The sequence below is a fragment of the Prunus persica genome, chromosome G5 (assembly GCF_000346465.2).
Source record: "Prunus persica cultivar Lovell chromosome G5, Prunus_persica_NCBIv2, whole genome shotgun sequence".
In the NCBI taxonomy this organism is placed as follows: domain Eukaryota; kingdom Viridiplantae; phylum Streptophyta; class Magnoliopsida; order Rosales; family Rosaceae; genus Prunus; species Prunus persica.
Window position 1 is genome coordinate 3,081,339 of NC_034013.1, and position 23,664 is coordinate 3,105,002.

A 23,664-nucleotide genomic window follows, 5' to 3' on the forward strand; every position below is an offset into this window, starting at 1 on the left:
GCGAAGGATCTAGAAATGAATATTCTCTCGAGAGATTATTTGAACAAACAAACGGGAAGGATTATATTGGCGATTTTAATTAGTGCGAGATTAAATTGACAATTTTAATTAGTGTGAGATTAAATTGGCTAAGTTTATAGTTCATAAGTTTAATTTCTACAAGGTTATAATTCAGAGAGTAAAACATATGAAAATCCAAAAAACTATAAAGTGTGTTTTCGCGCACACACAATTACCATGATGATTTGAATGTGAGACCAATTGTGGGCTCAAGGGATATTTTGACACTAGAAGAAAGTATAACTTAAGCGGTTGAGGAATTGTCACAGCAGGTGGGTAAGGAGTATAGTTTGGGAATTTTCCCCCAACCAAAAAACTAAAAAGAAAAACCCGGAAAAAACTATTTCACTCTCTAATCGCAGAAGACGCCCAAGAAGTAATAACACAGGACACAAAGAAGCTCCATCATCGCCCATCCGCTCTTCTTCTTTTTCTCATTCTCCGTTTAATTCTTCAGCTCCTCCATTGGCTCCCGTTGAAGCACCTATCGTCATCTCTGGTCACGCTGATGAGTAAGTATGGAGCTGATTTGCTCTCTCGCGTCTTCCCTTTTTGTATAGTTCCTCAATTTGTCACCGGTCGAGGACAGGCTTAAACTCGTTATGGTATTTCTGTTTTAGGGTTAAGATTAATGGGTTATTTACCGATCAATTTCACTGGCTCCTAAATTCATGTTAGGGTTTTTCTTGTGTATTTCTGTCTTGCAATTTTCGGATTCAGGGTTTCCGTAAATTATTGTTAGAATTTGCTAGACAATTTTTTTTTTTCTCATTTCATATTTATGTTTTGTTATTTGTTTTTGCCTCGAACGTAACCCATCAATGGTGAAGATTCAAGCGAATTTTTTAATTTTAATTTTTTTTTTACAATCAAAGAGTTTAAGAGCTATGTCAGTGATATGAAAGTAGATAGTCTTCTTACTAAGTGCATATTACATCTATGATCTTGTTACATAGCACGCATTTGTGGGTTCTTAAAACATGTAAGTTCTTATTTATGTGATTTTTGTATAATGCTCATGTTTTGGTTTCATGCTTGGATTCAAAACTGCCTTAATACGAAAAAATTGGTAGTAGATCTACCTGCTATAACTTTGGTATGCCCACTATAGATATTTGGTTTCTCTGCAGTACGAGCCTCATACAGAGCCACGCCCCTTTAATATCCTGAGGAGAAGAGCAGCCGCTCTAAGCTTGTAATTTCTGTAGCTCCCAAGAAGCTCATCTGGCCCCAAGGTAGTACCTCTCCTGTAAAAATTGTCAGAATCATAAATGGGATTTGAGACACCGAACACACTTTTAGACACTCACTCTTGATGCTAGAAATTGACCTAGTAAATTAAGATTGATAACTTAACTACAGAGTTATATCTATCAAAATTGCCTGAATGAATTCGGTGGTGTACAGTAATACAATTTTGTGCTAGTTATTGGAGAAAAAAATAGTGTTTATAGTTTTAGGTTTTCACTCTTTCTGTTTCAATGATTAGTGAACTTATTTTGGGATTTTTTGACGTAATGTAACGAAAACTATTTAAGTTTAGTGTTCAGCATGAGATTGATATATAAATTTAGCATCTGTTGTTTTTTTCCATGATGATGTACTTCATCTCACATTTGGGCACTGAACATTTGTGGCCTCAGACATTATAGGCCACTGTTGCGAACAGGGTCCGCTCGATGATTTTCTTGTGGTGATTGTGGGATGGTTCGATGAAATTAACATCGTTGATATAGAGTAATGGGTAGCAGCGAGATGGATAAACCTGCTAAAGAGAAAGAGAAGGAGTCGAAGACAACACCTGCTAGTACGCAGGTCTATTTGTGTGTCTTTTCGTAGTATCTGTTATGATAAAATTGAGGTCCTCCGATACTGGAAGTTAGTAATGAGCTTTAATCTTGCTTTTTTTGGGAACTTTCAGGAGCAGTCTGCGACCACTAGTGCTGGCACTGTTAATCCTGACTGGTCGGGATTTCAGGTTTTATATTGAAAAGCCTCAATTTTTAGCATTTTTGTTGTTTTAGATATGTTTGAAATTTATTATGGGGTAATTATTTTCTTAACAGGCGTATTCTCCTATACCTCCACATGGTTTTTTGGCATCAAGTCCTCAAGCTCACCCATATATGTGGGGTGTTCAGGTATATGCTTGTGTATTAGAATTATTTGTTTAATCTTAATAAATCATTGAAAGAAAATAAAAATGATTGATTATTCAATTTTTTGATTGTATTTTGTGAAACTTTGACTTTAATGCTATTTTTGACATGGTGGCTTTTGGCCATCTAAGAGTTGGGAGTTGATGTAGGATATGGGTGAATTAAGTATTTAGGTAGTTTAGCGGAAGCAAAAACAATGGAAAACAGAAAATAGAACGAACAAGGATGGGTCTGGAATCACTCCAGGGGTTTGGCTTCACAGCACGGAGTCTCCAATCTCTGGAGAATAAACTTTTCTTAATATCTCAACAAAACTTCCTAATGAATTACATGAGGGGTATTTATAGCAAACTAAAACCTAGAGACAATAGGATAAAAGATCCCTTGCTAAAACATAAATTCTAACCTAAATAAAATAGGAAACTTAGAAATTCAACTGAAATCTGGAAAACTTAAAAATCTTACTAAAATCTGGAAAACTTAGAGAACAAGTTAGAAACTAATCGCGGGAATACAAAATTACCAGATTTGAAGACCAAATTAAATGATTTCCTCTTCCATCTCTTTCTTTTGTAAACCCTAATGGGTTTGACAAAAATGTCCTCATCAGGAGTGGTAGGCAGTACAATGGGAACTTAAAGATATATGTTTGTACTCTTAGAAATCATTTGAAATGTGTTAACAAACAGAGAAAAAGTGTTCGTTCATGAGAAAGATCTTGGCTTTAAGCTCCTGTGTAAGTTTCTGAGGCGCTGAGCATGTTCACTAGAAAGAGATCTAGACGTAGTACCATTTTGGCTTTGTAACAGTTTGACTTTTTAACTGTGGACGCTTGGACAATTGGACTTAAATTGAATATTCTTTTTCTGGTTGATGGAGACTGGTACACTTGTCTTTTTGTCTCCTGTTTCCTGTCAGCCTATATTTTGATTTTGTCTCTGAGGTTACCTAAGGAAGTGGGTATTTTTTCAAAAAGATTATACCATTGATATGTACCATAATTTTCTTGAAATCCACAAATCCACAAACTGGTTAATAACTGGTTCATTTCTAATAAGCTTTTAAATTTCAGCATATTATGCCTCCATATGGTACCCCTCCACATCCGTATGTTGCCATGTATCCCCATAGTGGCTTATATGCTCATCCATCCATGCCTCCGGTAATTTCTTGTCTATCTTGCTTCAGCTGAATTACCTAGCTGCTTTCTAGCCTCATTCTCTGGATGGCACTAATAATTTATGCCATGTGCTATATTTAAACAGGGATCTTATCCTTTTAGCCCATTTGCTATGCCTTCTCCAAATGGTATTGTAGAAGCTTCTGTAAGTGTCTATAATCAAATTCTTTGTTGCTTGAAATAATTTCTTTATTCATTTGAGTACATGAGACATAATTTGTAAAATTGCATTTAGGGTAACACACCTGGAAGCATGGAAGCAGATGGTAAGCCCTCTGAGGTGAAGGAAAAATTACCCATAAAAAGATCAAAAGGAAGCTTGGGCAGTTTAAATATGATTACAGGGAAGAATAACGAGCCTGGGAAGACATCAGGAGCCTCTGCTAATGGAGTTCACTCTAAAAGGTATACTGATCATGTTTAATACCTACTGGCCTTTGCATCACGGATTCCAGTGTCCTCTTACTGAAATCTTTGGATTTAAAGACACTGTAGATTGGAAGAAAAGAAAAACGGGGGGAGGGGAGGATGTGGGATACTGTAGGTAGAGCTTTGTCACAGAAACACAGCAAGCCATTTATTTGAGAAGCTGCGTGTGTAATTTTCTGTGTCCCGATTTAACTGTTTGTTGATCTCTTAGCTAATAAAAACATCTATGAAAGTGATCGCGAAGCTCAGCAACTTGGTAATCATGAATTGTGGAATAGATAATTTCTTGTTGCATAGATGTTTATATGTAGCTAGCTCACAATTCTAGTTCTGATTGGATCCTTATTATGAACTCATATCTAGGCCCAACAGTTTCGGATCCTTATGGAGTCTATTCTTACAGGGACCTCTCATTATTATATCATGTTGTTACATATTAATTTGGTAATGGTTGAAATGTATTTCGATATGCAGTGCTGAGAGTGCCAGTGAAGGTACAAGTGAAGGAAGTGATGCAAATTCTCAGAGTGTAAGTTCCATACTATTGAAGTTTCTTATTTGTAGATCTGTTTGCATTACTTTGGTTTCTTTGATTCGGGCCAGATAAAGTGGCCCCTAGGCTGTTATATCAAGCCTACTGTAGGAAGCAAGTTACGTGTTGATGTTGCGTTGACTGTAATAGAAGTTTGGTGTAATAGAGGAACTCTCCATAATTCTTAATATTAAAGAAAAAACTAAATGAAAAGGAAAAGGAAGAGTGAACTTATTTAAATAAATTTGTCATAATGAACTTAGATCTTTGTTCCCTGAGTGCTTGTGGTGCATTCACACTGTTACAAATATGATAATTCTTCTGGGTCGTTAAGTTTGATAAAAAACTAGTAAAAGTGCAGAATTCCTTTTTCTGAGTGAAATTTCCTCTTAGCATTGGGTGCAATTAGGACGTAGGTCGCTTGACAGCAAGGCAAGATTGCTAATTTTAAATTTGGTTGGTGTCCTGAGGCTTATTGGAATAGTAACTTATATATTGGAATAGTAACTTATATATGTAAACTTATTAAGAGGGATCCCTTTTGGTAAAAATTGAAAGGGATCGCATGTGGGCCCAACCCTCGTTGGGATATGAAGATCCCAACTGTCCATTTATTATGCCTCCATGCAAGCATTATCCTAACAAAAAATCAACTAAATCGGAAATGATTTAGCCATCTTTTGCTGACCAAATAAATAAACACACACAATGGTCCATATAAAATTGAACTGTTCATAATGGCAATCAAATGATCAAACGATTTCAGATTTTGCTGACCTTTTGCATTGTTCAATAGGTATCTAATACTTTTAGATAGTTCAGGTCATTGAACATATTGCGACATGGCTTGACAGCGTGATCACTTTGGCATATCCTCAAAAGGGATCCCTCTTATAAAGGGGAACGCGCTTGTGTGTGTATACACAAATATGTTTTTATTTCTATCTCATGGCCTCTTGATGCGGACATCTATGACAAACCTTTTAAGGTTTACCAAAGAAGGAAGAAATGATCAGCCAATCCAACATTATCATTAAGGTTGGGGTGAAATCTTAGTTTCCAGATTTCAATAGGAAAACTAGTTTTCCAGATTCCAGATTTCACTAGGATTTCTAGAGTTTCCAGATTTCACCAAGTTTTAGTTTCCAGTTTTTAGTAGGATTTGATTTAAGTTTCCTAGTTTATTTGGATTGGTTCCATTGTGGATTAGGATTTCTTTTTAGTAAGGATTTTTATCCTATTCTCTCTAGGTTTAGTTTGCTATAAATACTCCCTATTTAGGTCTTTAAAATGGAGATTTGAGATATCAAGAAAAGTTTACTTTCCAGAGATTGGAGACTCCTTGGTGTGAAGCCAAGGCGTTGTTTACCACCTATTTTCTGTTTTTCCATTGTTTTCGCGTCCGCTAAATTACCCAAATACTCAATTCACCCATATCCTACATCACCTCTTATGTTTACCGAGATGCGGATCATACTTGCACGAGTAAAAGAGTGGTGCTTAAAGCTACGAAAGTTTTCTAGGTCATCTAATGGTTGATTGTAAGAATGCATAGTGGGTTGCTAGATGCATGTGGTAATCACTTTCAACAATAAGAAGCAACAAATTGAAGAATTTCTTTTTAAATTGAAGCATCGGTTGATCTAGAGTTTTAGAGAGTACCTCAAGGCCTGATAAAAACCTTGTGAATGGAAAAGTCCATTTCTTGTTTCACTATCCAACATAAGAAATAAATCATATTTCCACCTGACAAATGGTTATGTCCATACCTCCAGAGCCAGTTGACTATTGACTGCTCGGAGGGTCTCACATAGGGGTTTGGGACTTGACACTTGTGGTTCAATGGCTCAGAGCTGTAGGAGGAGAATCTTGTGTTTTGTAAATAAGTTAGTGATGTAGGATATGGGTGAATTGAGTGTTTAGGTAATTTAGCGGAAGCGAAAACAATGAAAAAAAAAGAAAATAGATGATAAGATGTCTTGGCTCTGCACCAAGGGGTTTGGCTTCACACCAAGAATTGTCCGATCTCTGGAAAGTAAATTTTTCTCCATATCTCAACAACTCAACTCCGTAATGAATTAAATAGAAGGGGTATTTATAGCAAACTAAAACCTAGAGACAATAGGATAAAAATCCATTGCTAAAACAGAAATCCTAACCTAAATAAAATAGGAAACTTAGAAATCTGGAAAACTTAAAAATCTTACTAAAGTCTGGAGAACTTAGAGAACGAGTTAGAAACTAATCGCAGGAGTAAAAAAATTTCCAGATTTAAAGACCAAATTAAATGACTTCCTCTTCCATCCCTTTCTCTTGTAAACCCTAATGGGTTCGACAAAGATGTCCTCATCAGTTAGGGCCAGGAAATGATAAGTGGCAAATGGTGGCCAGTTTTCATGAGGGCAGGTTTTGGAGGGATAACTGGGGGGGATCAAGGATGTGAACACATTTAAGTATGGTTCAAGTTAAGGAAGAAATGGATGAAGGATTTAATGGTGCAAAGAAGCTAGAAGAGCTTATAGGGACTGTTTAGTTGGTGTGAAAAGTACCTGCGTGAACAGTGCATAGTTGCACAGCACGCACACAAACAGGTTTTAAATTTGTATGGCATAAGTTGCGATTATTCAATAACTTATGAACTTATGTGTCAGCCTTTGATTTGCACTAGATTAATGCACATCTTCTGTTACCTACGGGAAATATATTTTTCAAATGGCTCTTTGATTTTCTTTTCTGTTTAATTATGTTCCTTTTTTATGTGTGTTGCTTCAACTTTCTCATTTCCATTACTTTTGTAGGACTCACAACTCAAGTCAGGGGGCAGGCAAGATTCTTTGGAAGGTTTGATTATATTATTTTTTGTGGCTGTCAATCTGTGTTAAGAGATTTTTACTAAGGATTTTTATGTTTTATTGCAGGTGATGCATCTCAGAATGGCAGCTCTGCACATGGTTCACAGAACGGAGCACCAAATACTCATAGTATGTTGAATCAAACAATGGCCATCATGCCAATAACGGCTGCTGGTGCTCCTGGTGCTGTTCCTGGTCCTGCAACCAACTTAAATATTGGGATGGACTATTGGGGTGCTCCACCTTCTTCTGGTGTGCCTGCAATGCGTGGGAAGGTTCCCACTACTCCAGTAACAGGAGGATTAGTTACTGCTGGGTCTCGGGATAGTGTTCAGTCACAGCTTTGGTTACAAGTTAATATCTGTCCCTGTATTTCAAGTGCAATTTTTTTTTTCTTCTTATCACGTTTTTTCCAGCTCTGAGTTGAGACTATTTTAATTTAAGTTACTTTATAGATCTGATTAAAAATGGGGAGAATAATCTTCACTTTGAGTATCTTGTTGGAGTTGGGAGGGTAGAGTTATGTTAATTGGCTTTAAAATTGGTTTAGAGCACCAAGTGTAGGTTACATTTTAAGTTGCATTACTTGTGAAAATTGATATTTGCACATGGATTCTTATGGGTTAGGCTATGAATAGAATTTTGGAAACGTTATACCCTGTGTTTGGAGTATAGTGTGACTTGTGTGGATGGAGGTTGTCATATGCAAATATGGTCTAGTTGAGTTAATGGAGCTCATGATTCGTGGGTTTAACAATTATTTTGTTGCATATGAAGAAAGCAGTAACCGCCACTTGAATAATTTTTCCTCACTTATTCTGATTTTCATGCATGTTTGGAATCACATTCTAGCTTTTTTTCCGAGCTTTTAGCCTTGTACTGCTTTTAACATGAAACATATTAAGATTGGCAGTTAACTAGTTCTGATTGCCAGTCCCCATGGTAACTCGGCAAGTACCTGCTTTGTTTATGATTGCTATTACCTCTAATTTATTTTAATTATGCCTTTTTATTTACTTTTCTTGCTTTGTGGCTATAGCATACAGATAAACAGGAGTTTTTTGCTTCTCAATGCACAGAGATGTGCTCTATCACCTTTTTAAGCACCTCTTTGTTTGTCTTTATCAGATTTTTAAGCACCCTCACCTCTTGTTTTTCTGACTCAGGATGAGAGAGAGCTTAAAAGACAGCGAAGAAAGCAGTCAAATAGGGAATCGGCTCGTCGATCTAGGTTGCGCAAGCAGGTAATGATGTAACTTTTTGCATCTGTTAATTATTTCAGGCTATTTGGCACTGTATGTGCAATATGGCCTCAACGGATGTACTTTTGAGTTAGGCGGAATGTGATGAGCTGGCCCAGCGTGCTGAATTATTGAAAGAAGAGAATGCCACTCTTAGATCAGAAGTTAGCCGGATCAGGAGCGAGTATGAGCAGCTGCTCTCGGAGAATGCATCTCTGAAGGTAACATCCACTCTTGGTTTGTTTTCGAACTTGTTTGGAGGATGTTGGTCGACTTTGCAGTCACTTAGTACCACATTTTTTTTTTTTTTTTTGGTTCTTTTAAGGGAGTCAATTATGCTGATCCAACTCTATCCTGCTTTAAGCACAAAGGATTTGTTGAATCGTCACTATAATTTTTTGTTAATTCACTCTGTAAACAGAACTGATCTGAATCGGTCTACATCTCTGTTCCAAACCGTGATTTGGCAAACTTCAAAAATTCTTCAAACGTTACTAGAAATTGTTCTAGCAAACCTTGATTTAGGATTGCTTTGATCCAAAACATAATGCACTTACGTTGGTGTTCTTTAGATTTCCATTTTTTCCCTTTTTACATTTATTTCAAAGGGGGCGTGCATCAAGTGACAATTCAATTCCACACAGATTTTACAAATGTGAAGATAGAACACTTTGATAAGTTTTGCTAAAATGCAACATTCTAACTCCTTATAGTGTAATCTGCATAATCTATTGCATAAGCCTAACTGCACGGTTCCTTGGTTTGGGATCAGCGATGTGCTATCAGTCTGATCCAGATCCCATGCTTTTATTTCCCATAATTTTTTTGTGCATCCAGACTCCAGATAAATTAGTTTAGCTAATAATCAAACAGAAGTTATACCACAGGGCTTAATTAAGGGAAATGCAATTTTAATTTGCAACGTCCAAAGTTAAACTGGAGATGCTATTTTGCTTCTACAGGAGAAGCTTGGAGAAATTCCTGGGCACGAAGATCCAAGGTCTGCCAGAAGTGAGCAAAAATTGAGCAATGACACTAAACAGATTGCACAAACAGAAGTGCATGGAGGCCAGTAGGATGAGTAACCCAGCTTTATGGTGCTTTCCAGGGGCACCATCTAACCAATTAGCAGCAACAGGGAGTTTCTTTTGCATAGCAGCATGTAGTTTGACTTTTGTCCAACTTTTAACTTTTCATATTTTAGGATATGTTTATTTGCATATCATCCTTTATTTCTCACTGGGCCTACCTTTAAGAGTGGAAGCCCTAAGATATGTGGTGTGAAAGTCATGTCCTACCCTTAAGTCTCTTTCACAAGGGTGGTAGTATTCACACTAAAATTCATATGTATTAAATATGGTTGGTGAATGTGTAGCTTGGGAGATTGATTAACTAAAGTATGCTACTCTAACAGAAATCTTGATTTATAAACTCGTTCTATGTGGGTTAGCATTACAGGCGTGTTGACAGCCAATTGGGAGGGTGCCGAGAACAAATGTTCTTAGGTATTTCTCCAGTTGTGTTTTGTCATCCCTGGCTGCGTTTTGTGTTTTTTGGTGTTTTGTTTTGTTTTAATTGTTTATATATTTTCTAGTTTGGTCATTTTTATCCATGTAGTTTAAATCTAAAGCAATTCAATGACAATTCTCAATTTAGAAACAATTCTCAAAATTTCAGAAAAAAATGACATTCTCAATTTTTGTCAAATATTTTAAGCTTCCTTAATGTGAGAATAATTTGGTACGTAAATTATAATAAAGTCACTCCTTTTAAAAATAAACAATACAAATATAAATTTTTTAAAATTTAGTTTAAAATAAAAATAAATCTCTATCCCTGTTTCCTTTCTTTTTTTCTCATAAGATTATGAATTAAAAATTCCTTTTTACTTTTCCTTATTATGGGGACCATAGTCTGAAATATCGATAATATTGAGGAAATATCGAGGATATTTCGATTTTTTTGAATCACGGATATTTCGGAATATATCCATGTACATATCGTATAAATATTGACGATATCGACGATAATATCGAAAAATATCGATGTCGATAATTTCGTTCACATTTCAGTAATATTTTGTCAAAATATCGAAAATATCGATGTGAAGGAAAAAAAAATTTAAAAAAAAGGGAAAAAGGGGAGAAAAAAGCACAAAGGGGATATGAACCCCTCCCATTTTACTCCAACACCTTAAACACCATATCACTTATGTTTTTGTGATAATATGCTAAAATATTTATATTTATATGGGTGGTATGTTAACAATTACATGTAAAACTACTTTGGGGATTTATCATTTGATGACTACTCTTCACAATACACTTACTCTACACATAGAGATGATGAAGATAGTGAAAAATTTGAACCTCGTAGGAACTCTATGTGGTACTAAGTCACTCATGTATCTTACCATGCAATATATAAAGTGTAAAATATTATAGTAAGTCATTATATATAAATGATTACGGTGTATTTAATCTTTTTTCATTAATTATTACATATTTTTTACACTCATGGTGTTTGCCCGCTTGCTGTATAATCAACTTAAATTAGTTAAATTCATCATGCAATGCATTTCCTTCTAATTTTTTGTGATAAACTCATAGATGTTGTAAAAGTGGAGTCCCCAAAATGCCTATAAATACTTCCCCTTTCTACTTGTAAATGAATACACAGAAACATTGAATACAAATCAGTTTCTCTACTTTGATATCTCAATTCTCTCCCTTCAATTTCCCAATTCCCTCTCTCCAATTCCTCTAGTTTCTAACACGTTATTGCACGAATTCGCTTTCAAAAATACCAGCTGAATTCTCTGATTCTCTGTTTTGTGACCCTCCTTGCATATCCGATCAAAATCCGGATACAAAACCCAGAAACCAAATTGCCACCAAAGTTGAAACTGCTCCCCAGAGAATATGGCTATGTAGTCCTTGGGTACACATACAAACAAACCCTCTTCTTCCTTTCTCTCTCTTTCTCTTTCTCTCTGGCATCCCACGTGGCAGTGCACAAGCACAGACACTCTCAAAACACAGAGAGAGCCAGAGCTTCGAGACACATCATCCATGGCTGCCTCTACTGCAACATCTTCGCCCAGCTCGGTTCCCAATCCTCCAGGGCTTCACCTTCCAGTTCCGAATTTGACCTGAATAAAACGTGGCCAAATTTCCTTCTCTCTAGATCACAACCAAATACCACAGAGCTCAAAATGACTGACCATAGAGCTGAAGCCAACGCCGTTTCCGGCCAGCCCCTGCTCAAGAAGAAGCCCAAAAGAAACCTGTACGCCATCGGTTGCGCCATTTTGGCTTCCATGACTTCAATCTTGCTGGGCTACGATATTGGTGTGATGAGTGGAGCTTCAATCTACATACAAGAGGACCTGAAAATCACGGACGTGGAAGTTGAGATCCTCATCGGGATTCTGAACCTCTACTCGCTCATCGGCTCCGCCGCCGCCGGCAGAACGTCTGACTGGATTGGCCGCCGGTACACTATCGTTTTCGCCGGAGCCATATTCTTCACCGGAGCTCTCCTCATGGGCTTCGCCACCAACTTCGCCTTCCTCATGGTCGGTCGGTTCGTCGCTGGAATCGGCGTCGGCTACGCCCTCATGATCGCTCCGGTCTACAACGCCGAGGTCTCTCCGGCGTCGTCTCGCGGCGCTCTCACGTCTTTCCCGGAGGTGGAATCTGATGCTGTGTTTTCCAGCACCTGTTTCAAAAGGATTTTCATGTACAAACTTCAGGAGCCATGCCGTGAGTTGTGGTCAACAGGGTCAACACCACCATCGCTAACAGAGCTGCTGATGAACAGTGACCCATTTGTACTGTGCCAGTTGCTTGCTCTTTTGAAAGGTTCTGCTGCACTCATCAATCCAAGTGGAGAGAGGGCAGGATTCTTTGGGACGGAGCTGTCACTTTCTTTTTCTCAGTGCTCAACAAAAGGAATATCACGCAGCAATGATAAAAGTAAAAGAAGATCCAACAGCAAATCCACCGAAAAAAAGAAAAATAAATAAATTTATATATTTAAAAAAAAAAAAAAAAATCACTCAGCAAGGGCACTGACCCTAAAGTAGCGATAAGATCTCTGCTCCCTGATCTCCCCTATTATTTCCTATTATATTTATCTGCTTTTCTTTTACTAACCATTAACAAAAATGGACCCTTGGTAATACCAAACATATTATCAGTGGGAGACCGTTACTAATACTAACATTTTTCTTATTTTATTCGGTGGTGGTTTTTAATCCCACATTTATTTACTGTATGGTGTAGGATTATTACCCATACGACAGCATTTATTTAAAGGGTGGTGCAGGTTTATCGTCTACGCCTTTACTTTCATTTAAAAGTATGGAGCAGAATTAGTGCCCATACACGCACGTTTACTTTATGAATTTAATTTACCGCACATTTAATTTTATTTAAGGTATGGTGCGGGATTAACGTCTATACAGCAAGCAATTTAATTTATGAATTTAATTTACCGCACATTTACATTTATTTAAAAGGGTGGTGCGGGTTTATCGTCCACGCCTTTACTTTTATTTAAATGTATGGAGCAGAATTAATGCCCACACAAGCACCTTAACTTTATGAATTTAATTTACCGCACATTTACATTTATTTAAAGTGTGGTGCGGGTTTATCGTCTATACCGGTAATTTATTTACCAGCAATTTATTTTATGGATTAAATGTGCTGTATGATGAGTTTTTTTTACAGTATACAGATCAGGACCAGAAGTTCCTTGATCCTCATCATACAAATTACATCAGGACTTGAATGATGAGTTTTTTACAGTATACAGATCAGGACCAGAAGTTCCTTGATCCTCATCATACAATTACATCAGGACTTGAAGATCCTTGATGATGATATTAATATGAGAGCTGGCAGTCTCTCCGGTACTATTTTTGTAAACATGTGATTGGACTTGAGGGTCCTTGATCCCTGACATGTAAATAAGGACCTGGGGTTCCTTAATGATGTAACAGTACCGTATTGGTTCATAATGCCGTACACATGGATGATAACTGTACTGGCAAATGTACTGTACACATGAATAGTGCCGTATACATGAATAGTGATGTATGCATAAATATTTACCATTTTGGGTAAACTATCACCATTCAAAAGGGAACCTGCAGTTCCTTAAACTCATGGATGAGCAATTAAATGAGATGCCAGAAGTTCCTCAAAATATGGACATTTATGCAAGGGCTTGAAGTCCAGAAATATGTACAGAAAATTGTAAAAATGTCCATACCATGAGAATATGTGATTTTGGCCCGAAGTTCAAAATCTAAGGGGATTAAATGTCCATACCATGAGAATATGTGATTTTGGCCCGAAGTTCAAAATCTAAGGGGATTGAATGTCCATACCATGAGAATATGTGATTTTGGCCTGAAGTTCAAAATCTAACAATGTTGAGAACCTGAAGTTCCAACAATTAAATGGACATCCCTTGAGGTATTATTGCAAATTGTGGTACGCCACATATCTCTTTGGCATAAGAGAATGATGAATTGAGGCTCCCCACATATTTTGTTATATCTGGGCCGGAAGCTCATGAACCCAAATATATGAGATATTAGCGTGGCTTTTACTCAATTTATATTTCATGTCCATTTGAAAAGGGCAAATAAATTCTGAGTTTTGTGTTTAGCCCAGGCCAAAAGTTCCGGGCTCCCATACGTTGAAATATGAAATTTGGGAAAGTCGATGTGGTTATTTGAACCTATAAGGCACAAGGTTTCAAACCGTCATTTTGAAAAGACGTAAAAACCACAGGTGCAAATTTTAAGAATGTGCGCAATTATTATAACAGGAAAGGAGCAAGTTGAAACGCAGTTGCTCCAATCAAGTTTTGCAAAGGCCATATCTATAGGAGGAAATATGGCTACAGTTTCCAAGATCCCAATATTATCTTTTTCTTTCCCAGATTCCAAAACTTCACGTGGTCTCTATTAAATGTTTGTCGGCACTTTCGGCGTTTTCAAAGTATTATTTTCATCAAAAGTCGATCTTGCTTTACGGATTTCACGGAGCTATTTTTTCAAAAGTACCCCGAGAATCTCGCAATTTTCCTATGGTTAATTTGAAATTCACCGGTTCTACCTATTCATTGTATTTGTGTATAAATGTGTTACTAACGAAATTTTCTTTGCAGAAGACATCCAGTTTTCTCCATACCTAGTGATGCGATATCTACTTGTTTTTCTTATCAGTGAGCACTTAATATGCCTGAGAAGCAAGACTATCTCTGATCATCCATTCAGGAAGCGAGACTATCCCTGATCACGTTTCCGCTACATCAGGAAACTGTGAAGGCGATCTTATGCTCTAATCTCCGGAAGTCCTTCTAGACTAGGAGATATGAGAGCTTATTGTCTGCTCCCACCAGCTTCCTTCCCTGATTGCTTACCTTCTCTTTTTGCATTTTTTCTCTTTCTGTAACTCTCTGAGGATTATTTGTTTTTGACAGAGAAAAGAGTTGTGATTTTACTATTGCAGGATATAACTAGATCATCAAGCGCTACATTTACTGGGCCGATACAAGCTTGAATGATACTTGAGAAAAGTTTCTCCCACCTAAGGATGTAAGCAATACTTGTGTTATTTTTTTGCTTATATACTTATTTGATATTTTATCTTGAAAGGTAACCAAATGGGAAGATAAGTCCGTTCCAAAAGAATGGCTTGTATGTATCCATGAATTATTAATGCAAATTTTACAGATTGCAAGTTGGATACATTGATAATACACTGCACAGATTAATGTACCATAAGAACAGAATATGGGTATAGCAGTGATCAATATGATGCACGCCTGTTGCGTAGGAAATGATATGGATTGAAGTCCCGAAAGGACAATCCTTTGACATGTCAATATTGATATTATGCACGCCTAATGCGTAGCAAATTATATGGGTTAAAGTCCCATAATATGGGTTAAAGTCCCAGAAATTAATTGACATGTATGTATTAATCTGTGGCATGCCTGCAGCATGACAGATATATGGGTGCACGCCTGTTGCGTAGCAAATGATATGGATTGAAGTCCCGAAAGGACAATCCTTTGACATGTCAATATTGATATTATGCACGCCTAATGCGTAGCAAATTATATGGGTTAAAGTCCCATAATATGGGTTAAAGTCCCATAAATTAATTGACATGTATGTATTAATCTGTGGCATGCCTGCAGCATGACAGATATATGGGTTCTAAATGTTCCAACTCTCTAAATAGAGATTATCCACGCCCTACTGTAAAATAACGCTCCATTGGAGGTTATAATCCACATTCTCACATAATAAAAGCCCCATGAAGTGGCTTGGGTACCCAAAAGCAAATGAATGCTTATAATTGATGCATGCGCATGCACATGAGAATTGTGAGATTATGAATTGATGAATGACAATTTTTGATTTTGGAGTAGCTACTCAAATCATCAATGGGCTGTGTTGATTGGAACCACGTTCAATTATTAAATGTCGACAATATCATTGGCCAAAATGGAACGAGGTAATTCCATTATAAATGAGAATGAACGTGAAAGAACAAACCCACAATACGAACCCCAAAATTTGTTAATACTGAAAGTTATACTTGGGTGTTCGGAATAAAAGGGAATATACTTACTTTGTATGACACACTGTTTCTGGCAGAAACAAGGAATGTTGGGTTTTCTCCATATTTACAGATTCAATTGTGCCCCCCCTTATTACACAATTACGGAGACCAACATATTATCTTTAAGGGTTATTAAATGCACAGAGCATATCGCCAGAAGCGATTCCCTAAAGATGTATAAATAGCTGGGTTAAAGCTATATAATGTGTCATAAAGTTTAATCCCTTTTTAGACAAAATCCGTTGAGAGTATTGACATTGCATAAAGCAAGTCCCTAAAGGACATGTGCTTGAAGCACAAAATTTGTACTCAATATTAATATGCATAAATTACCTCAGTGAGTACATTGATTATAATGTGATTGCAACACATTAAAGGTTCTGCAGAATTCACGAAATATTTGTCTCGATCGAGCATTATGCCAACGAGATTCTTGCTTATACTAAGAGAGTTTTATCCGTTGGTCCTTAAATGTTTTTCCGGAAGTATACTAGACTAGCTAGAGCTCAGCTCCATCACCACCACTTTGGGATGGCTAGTCATAAATTTTTCAGGGGGAGATATTCATCAGGGGGAGCGTGGTTTTAATAAAGACCTCCATACACTGTACTCTTTTTCCTTCATCCAGGTTTTTATCCCACTGGGTTTTTCCTGGTAAGGTTTTAACGAGGCAGTGTCGCTCAAGATTGACTCACAGAAGCAGTGTCAACTACGATATTCAGAAAGGTGATCAACAGTATGACTTAAAGATATTTTGCCGAGCATCAGGGGGAGCGCGCTATCAATAAAGATCTTCAAACACTGTACTCTTTTTCCTTCGTCCAGGTTTTTATCCCACTGGGTTTTTCCTGGCAAGGTTTTAACGAGGCAGTGTCGCACGCGCGTCAATATACATAGAATTTTATGTTACACATGATTATGTACTCTTTTTCCCTTTGACCAGTTTTTGTCCCACTGGGTTTTTACTGGCAAGGTTTTTAACGAGACATATTCTGTATCATTTGTGGTCTCCAAGGGGGAGTGTTGTAAAAGTGGAGTCCCCAAAATGCCCCCAAAATGCCTATAAATACTTCCCCTTTCTACTTGTAAATGAATACACGGAAACATTGAATACAAATCAGTTTCTCTACTTTGATATCTCAATTCTCTCCCTTCAATTTCCCAATTCCCTCTCTCCAATTCCTGTAGTTTCTAACAATAGATAATTGACTAAATAAACATTCTCCAAAGTTTCAATAAAAATTTCTAAGTTTTTCTTACAATTTCCTTGGTTTTTATTCAATTTTTATCGATATCGATAATATCCTGATATTTCCATCGAAATTTCCATATTTTTGGACTACCGATATTTCCGATATCATCGATATTTTAGACCTTGATGGGGACTTGGTTATGGAATATTCTTTCCCGAAAAAAAAAAAGTTATGGAATATTCTTAGGGCTTCTACAAATGGTGAGTGACGTTTAGACATGTTATGGGGTTGCTTGGTGCAGTCTGTATTTTGGAACATTTGGCTAGAGTGTAACAGGAGGATTTTTGATGAGTATGAGGGAGTGGGTGTTGGCGAATTATGGGATAGAGTTAAATTCTGGGCAGCTCTATGGGCTTCTGCCACTTCAGATTTCAAAGATTATTCTTGCTCCACTACAGTCTTGACCTCCCTCAACAAGGTCCACCAAAGACTTAATGAAAAGGGGCACTGTAAAAAAAGATGATCCACGCTTTCCTCACTCATTTTGCATAGAACACACCAATGTGGAGACAAATACATGTACGGTCTTCGTCTTTGGACACGATCAGATGTGTTTACTTTCCCATGGACCACCAACCAGACAAGAACTTTAACCTCAGGATGAGATTTGGCCTTCCATATTAGAGAATAAGGGGAAAAGGCCTCTGCCATCCCATTGTTGAGAAGAAAAGAGCGAAAAGATTTGCACGAAAAAGACCCTGATCCCTCGAGCTCACACCATCTCCTGTCCAATCTGGAAGGAGACAATCTAATTCCGTCAAGAATGTCCAGCATCTTGATCACCTCAGCTAACTCCCTCTCATTTAGATTCCTCCTAAATCCAAAGTCCCAATTATAAGGGAACACCTGAATGTCCACGAAACAAGAAAAGTCCCAATTATAAGGGAACACCTGAATGTCCACGAAACAAGAAATGCATAAGAAGTGCTTCGTAGACAGCGTGAAAAATCTTGGAAAAATATCCTTCAAAACCCCTTACTTTTGTGGCTCTCTTGGCCTGCTAGTGGATTGATGGTCTTGTCTGGCCTCTCTTTTCGATGCAAGTCATTTTCGAAATACCAGAACAAAATCTAACGGCAAGTTCCAGGAATTCTTGTTGCTAACATTTTTTATTCAATTAAGAAACAATTTGCACGTCTTTACAACAGCAGAACCAAACTTATCCTCATCTTCCCAACAAGGGGTTGCAGAACCAGGTGTTCTGTGACACTCAGACCTGTTTGCATTACTTACCTGCTAATTTTACATGCCAAAAGATATTCACACCCTCACCTTATCTGCGGCCTCCTTAATTTGAGCAATTGTAAAAATGCCGAAGAAGTCATCATCTCTGATTCCATTGATTACAGCAAGTGCAACATCATCAACACTTACAGGTGGAGCCAAGAGCAGATCGGATGCCGGAAGAGAACTCAATGGTTTGGTAAAGTTCTCTGTAGCACTCATAATTCTTTCCACTGGTTCTCCTATCAGATCCAACGGAAGCTCAAATCCATCCACCCTCCTTTTCCCATATATGAAACCAGGTCTTAGCACAATACCTGAGGACGTTCAAATTGAAAAGAAATGTTAGGAGAGAGAAAGGAAACAACAAAATATAAGGAGGGAAGGTAGATTTAATTAGTAATCAGTAAAGCTAGAAAACAACGTCGATATGATTTATGTAGGTATATCAATGAGTACTAAATTAACAAAGTTGCCAGTTGCTCCAATTTAGTTGAGAACTCTTTATCAACTTAAACAAATGGGCCAAAGGGCTTTAAATAATGATGTTTTCCAATCAATTAAAAACATTTTTCTAACAAATACTATTCTTTCACTCATCATCATTGCTTCTTTAGCAAAATACTTGATAACTAATTTTACACGTTCCACACTTAGTCTTCTAAAATTTCCAAAAACGGAGAAAAAACTTAGGTATTACCAGAGTTGGGATATTTGGAGAGAACCTCCGATTCAGCTTTTCTCTTTCCTGTGAAGTATCCAGATGAAAGTAAAAATGGAGGCAGATTGTAATCATGCACTGAGATCAAGATAAACTTGGGAACTCCTGCCAAGGAAAAAAAGAGGAACAAAAAAGTTTCATATCTAGCGTCTTTTGCGTGCAATTGTGAGACATAAGAGTAGCTTTAATTAACAACATCTAGGATATACAAATGAGACCATCATTGTTCCATTAATGAATACATGATGAGAAATTTTCAAAATGCAAATCAGTATGTAACTTAATATGGAACAAACTAATCTTTTGGGTCCACTCAAGAAATGGTTTTATGATCTGAACCTTTCATGTTTTAAGTATTCCTTCAAAGACAATCCATACAAGAAATCAACAAAATCGGAAATCAACTAGCCATTTGAATATATTCGTCTGTTAAATTGATTAATGTGAGATGACTAAATGACTTCTGAATTTGGGTGATTGTTTGGATGGACAATCTTTGAAGGGGAACCTAAAAAAGGAATAGGTCAGATCACAGAGCCACACTGTTGAGTACCTTAAATGAGTGTTTTCTTGTATGCATTTCAAAACAAATTCAGCATGCATATATATACAGTTATGCTTTAGTCCGGATGTCTGTATATTTTTTAATATGCAGATGTGCTGGTTTAGCCATTTTCCATGCATCCAATTAGTTGTTTTTAGATAACTCACAGCTTACATTTGTATACAACAAAACAATGAGAGACCAAATAAAAGCAGCCTACAATGGGACATCAAAACAAAAGCGGTGAGAAAGTGGTGGAATATATGTTTTTACTTCCTATGCACTAATATACAATGATATGAAAATTTTTGAGTTGACGTAAGTAACACAACAAGTGAAAGAAAACACACATTCGGACATTAAGAAAAATCCAGATGTCCGCATTAGAGAACTCCTACACTTTGACTACCAGCTTGACTACCAGCTTGACCAGAGTCAAACCCTATAGCCTTAACCATCTCCCTCTTTCAAAGAGTATTGCTGAGAAGAATTCTTAAGCTTCCTCTATCCGTTCCTAACGGGTGCTGACTCTCTTGGGAATTCAAGGGTCAGGTGCCTTTAATGTTTTGAGGGTTCTATGTCATCCTCTCTATTTTGGTGAACAAACAAAAAGTTAGAAGTCCTCAATTGTAACTAAACTTATAAAAAATTAAAAATTAAAAATAAAACTACTGTCAACTTATAGGTCCTTCAAAGGCAGTACCTTGACTCAGAGAAGTGAACTAAAAAGAACTAGGAAGATCAACGGAAGACTCTGAAGGGAAATTGCATGAGTAGCTCTACAATTGTTATTTACGAATTTCTGTTAGCTTCTTGTTGCAAAGAAAACAAACATGATAAATAGAGTTTAGACATAAGGTTACTTATAAAAGGAAATGAATAAAAGAGAGGAAAGTGAGAGAGGGAGGAAGCTTCAGTACCAAGAAGAGTGAATCAAATAAGGGAGATTCACTATTAGACTCAATATAGGGGCCCAAATTATAAAAAATAAAAATAAAAACCCTACATAAAATAGACTTTAGAAACACACTCAAAGCCCATTTACAACATAACAAAGAGGCTTTTAACTTCTATAAATTACAAAACTGCCATCAATTTCTTAAAACGAGCCCAACCCCAAAACCTCATAAAAATACCCAAAACATTCAATAGGGCATCAAAGTAATTTAATAATCAAAATTAAATTCAATAAGGCCAGCTGTCATTTTTTGGGTTTGTTTATAGAAATTAAATGGGGTAGGGGTTATCTATATTATTAGTGCTAAGAATGGGTATATGACTAAATATCTCATAAAATAATAGATGTAGCAAAAAAGAAGGAAAAAAACAAGCAAAGGAGTATAATTTACTGCAATATGATAATTGACATCACTACCATAATCCTTTGCAGCATTTACAGCAACAACATTTGCATCCCCATTGATCCTTTGCATCTGTTCCTCACTGCCAAAACCACCGATGGTTGAAACCACAGCAGTGGCCCCAACAAGTACATCATCCCAGTTTACGTAGAAAACATCTCCTGCATCACACGAATTACTTCAAAAATTGCATGCCATTTAACCAGCCAGTCCAAGATGGCATCAACTTGAAGTAACACATGTTATGACATATTCAGAACAATGACACCAATAAACTCTAAAAGTGAACCAATGGTTTGGTCGAAAGGAATAAGGCCACATCATGCTCAAGCTAGGGTTATATCATATTCACTTCAATCACACATCATAAATTTCCAGGTCAACAGTTTTATATGCATCAGTTTTTATCTCATTTTACTTCTATATTCTACATTCTCCAGGAAGCATCAAGAGCAATCTTCCCTCGTCACTTTATTTTATTTTTACAAATATCATTTTTCTATTTCGGAGAGGATTTTTAGCCATTTTGCCCCCTGAACTATTAGGCAATTTGAACTTACCCCCCTAAATTATTTCGTCTGCCGATTTAGTCCTTTTACTCATAATAAATATTCAATTTCACCCTTACCGTCAAGTTTTTCTAATTTCATCCACTTTTATGTTGATAACAAGGACAAATTTGTAATTTAAAAAATATATAAATTAAACCCCTTTGAAATACGAATTATATTTTTAAAAGTTAGAAGAAATTCAACAAAATGGACAAATACCCAACACCAGATCCCTATCCCCTCCCTTTTCTCTCAAATGGCTTCTAAGCTACAATGAAGTAGGAAGACCTAGTTTGGCTGCTCCAGTTATTTGTCTGTCAGCACTGGCGACTGAAGCTGTGGCAGCTGCAAGAGGTTTAGATTTGGCTGTTCAACATGGGTATAAAAATGGGATTTTGGAATCTGACTCACTGGCTCTTATTGATGGTCTAAAAGGGAGAGAAGAATCGGGCTTTGACAATTTTGCCTATTATCAATGAAATCAGAAGCAAGTCTTCTCTGTTCTTGTTTCTGATGGACTTACTGCCCTCCCCCCGGGTAGTTGGTCTTTATGGTTGGGGGAAGTTCTTTTTGGCTGGGGTTGGTTTAGCTTGAGCTTTTTCCCTTTTTATTGTTCTGTCTTTTCTGTAGCTTTCCTTTTGCTGGACTCTGTCTGGTTTTTCCTTTGCAATGAATGAGATTTCGACCAAAAAAAAAAGATCTAATGTACTTGACTCCCAGGCCTTTCGAGCATCATGAGTGGAAGCTTCATGTTCTTAAAAATTAGAAATTTTTTTTAAAATAAAATAAAAGAACTAAACACGAAGATTGAAGAATGTAATATACCTGGCACCCAGTTAACCTGATCTATCCATGAACCAGAGTAAGTAGGACGCCCTGACCTGCGAAATTGAGCAAACATTTCACACATAAAACAATGGAATTCACAATTAAAAAGGTGCAGGCCAAATGAAAAAAGCAATGATGTCTTCAGCACCTGCTTACACCAATGACCTCTATGCCTTTGGACACCGCAGCTTTGCATATAGCAGAACCAACAAAACCGCTGCCTCCTAATACGACAACCTACTAAAGGGAAGCATACGACATCATTCATAGGCACAAAAAAATACCCAACACAACAAATATCTGAAGCTCAAGCTGAGGAATTAAAAACGAAAAATTGATTTATAAACTAAATAAATGTGAAATTGTTTGCAAGTTGTGTGGTGCTTTGGCTTTGGCTTTGGCTTACCCGTTCAGGCTTAACATCAGCCACAACATCTATGGTGGCGGAAACGGAATTGAAGGCGTCCTTGTTCACATTTGCCTCTGCATATCTGCATTTTATGTTGAACCTGCATAACCAAATTCAGATTTCAAGATTCTTAGCAGAAGAACACCAATTTGTTAAGGCAAGGCAATAACCAAATAAAACCCTGTCAAAGTTCCAGCCGAAGCGAGAGAGAGAGAGAGAGAGAGAGAGAGGGAGAGAGAGAGGAGAGAACGAACCGGGTCTGGAAAAGCGAGTTGGGCCTGGAGCCCGCTGGGAAGGAAGCTCCGCGCAGAGGAGAGGGAAGTGTGAAAATGGCAGGGAGGTGCAAAAACGACGCCATTTGACTGAAACAGACGACACTCGCTCAGCTCCGTATGCTGACTTTGAGGTGCAGAGCGTCGCGTAATTCAGCCCCATGTGGTGTGTTTTAGCCTTTGGACGGCTGATATGAAATGCTTGTGGGACCACAATTTTGTAGTTTGTAGATGGGAGAAGCGAAAACAGCGCAAAATTTGGGGAAATAGCCCAAAATACCATCTTTTTTTAAAAAATTTGGAACTATCACCTATAAATATAAAATTATTGTACCCTTATTGCTGATTTTTCACAAGTTCAGAAATTTGTTCTCTCAGCTCACACAACTCTCTCTC

At 37.2% G+C, this 23,664-nt stretch overlaps 3 protein-coding genes across 3 annotated transcripts; 2 read left to right on the top strand and 1 right to left on the bottom strand.

The window, feature by feature from the left end:
• On the top strand, positions 313-9,850 carry LOC18775920 (bZIP transcription factor 16). The gene is made up of 14 exons (XM_007209140.2): positions 313-572; positions 1,191-1,295; positions 1,704-1,875; positions 1,982-2,038; positions 2,127-2,201; positions 3,292-3,381; positions 3,485-3,544; positions 3,635-3,804; positions 4,303-4,357; positions 7,159-7,201; positions 7,279-7,565; positions 8,379-8,456; positions 8,549-8,674; positions 9,416-9,850. Exons 3-14 carry the CDS (start codon positions 1,801-1,803, stop codon positions 9,527-9,529), a joined length of 1,230 nt encoding a protein of 409 aa, XP_007209202.1. The 5' UTR covers positions 313-572; positions 1,191-1,295; positions 1,704-1,800; the 3' UTR covers positions 9,530-9,850.
• On the top strand, positions 11,668-12,480 carry LOC18776074 (putative polyol transporter 1). The gene has a single exon (XM_020563956.1). It carries the CDS (start codon positions 11,668-11,670, stop codon positions 12,478-12,480), a length of 813 nt encoding a protein of 270 aa, XP_020419545.1.
• LOC18775800 (uncharacterized protein At1g32220, chloroplastic) lies at positions 18,440-23,509 on the bottom strand. The gene is made up of 7 exons (XM_007210465.2): positions 23,251-23,509; positions 22,994-23,096; positions 22,736-22,824; positions 22,585-22,640; positions 21,223-21,369; positions 19,283-19,408; positions 18,440-18,899 (listed from the first exon to the last, which is right to left on the bottom strand). Exons 1-7 carry the CDS (start codon positions 23,352-23,354, stop codon positions 18,619-18,621), a joined length of 906 nt encoding a protein of 301 aa, XP_007210527.1. The 5' UTR covers positions 23,355-23,509; the 3' UTR covers positions 18,440-18,618.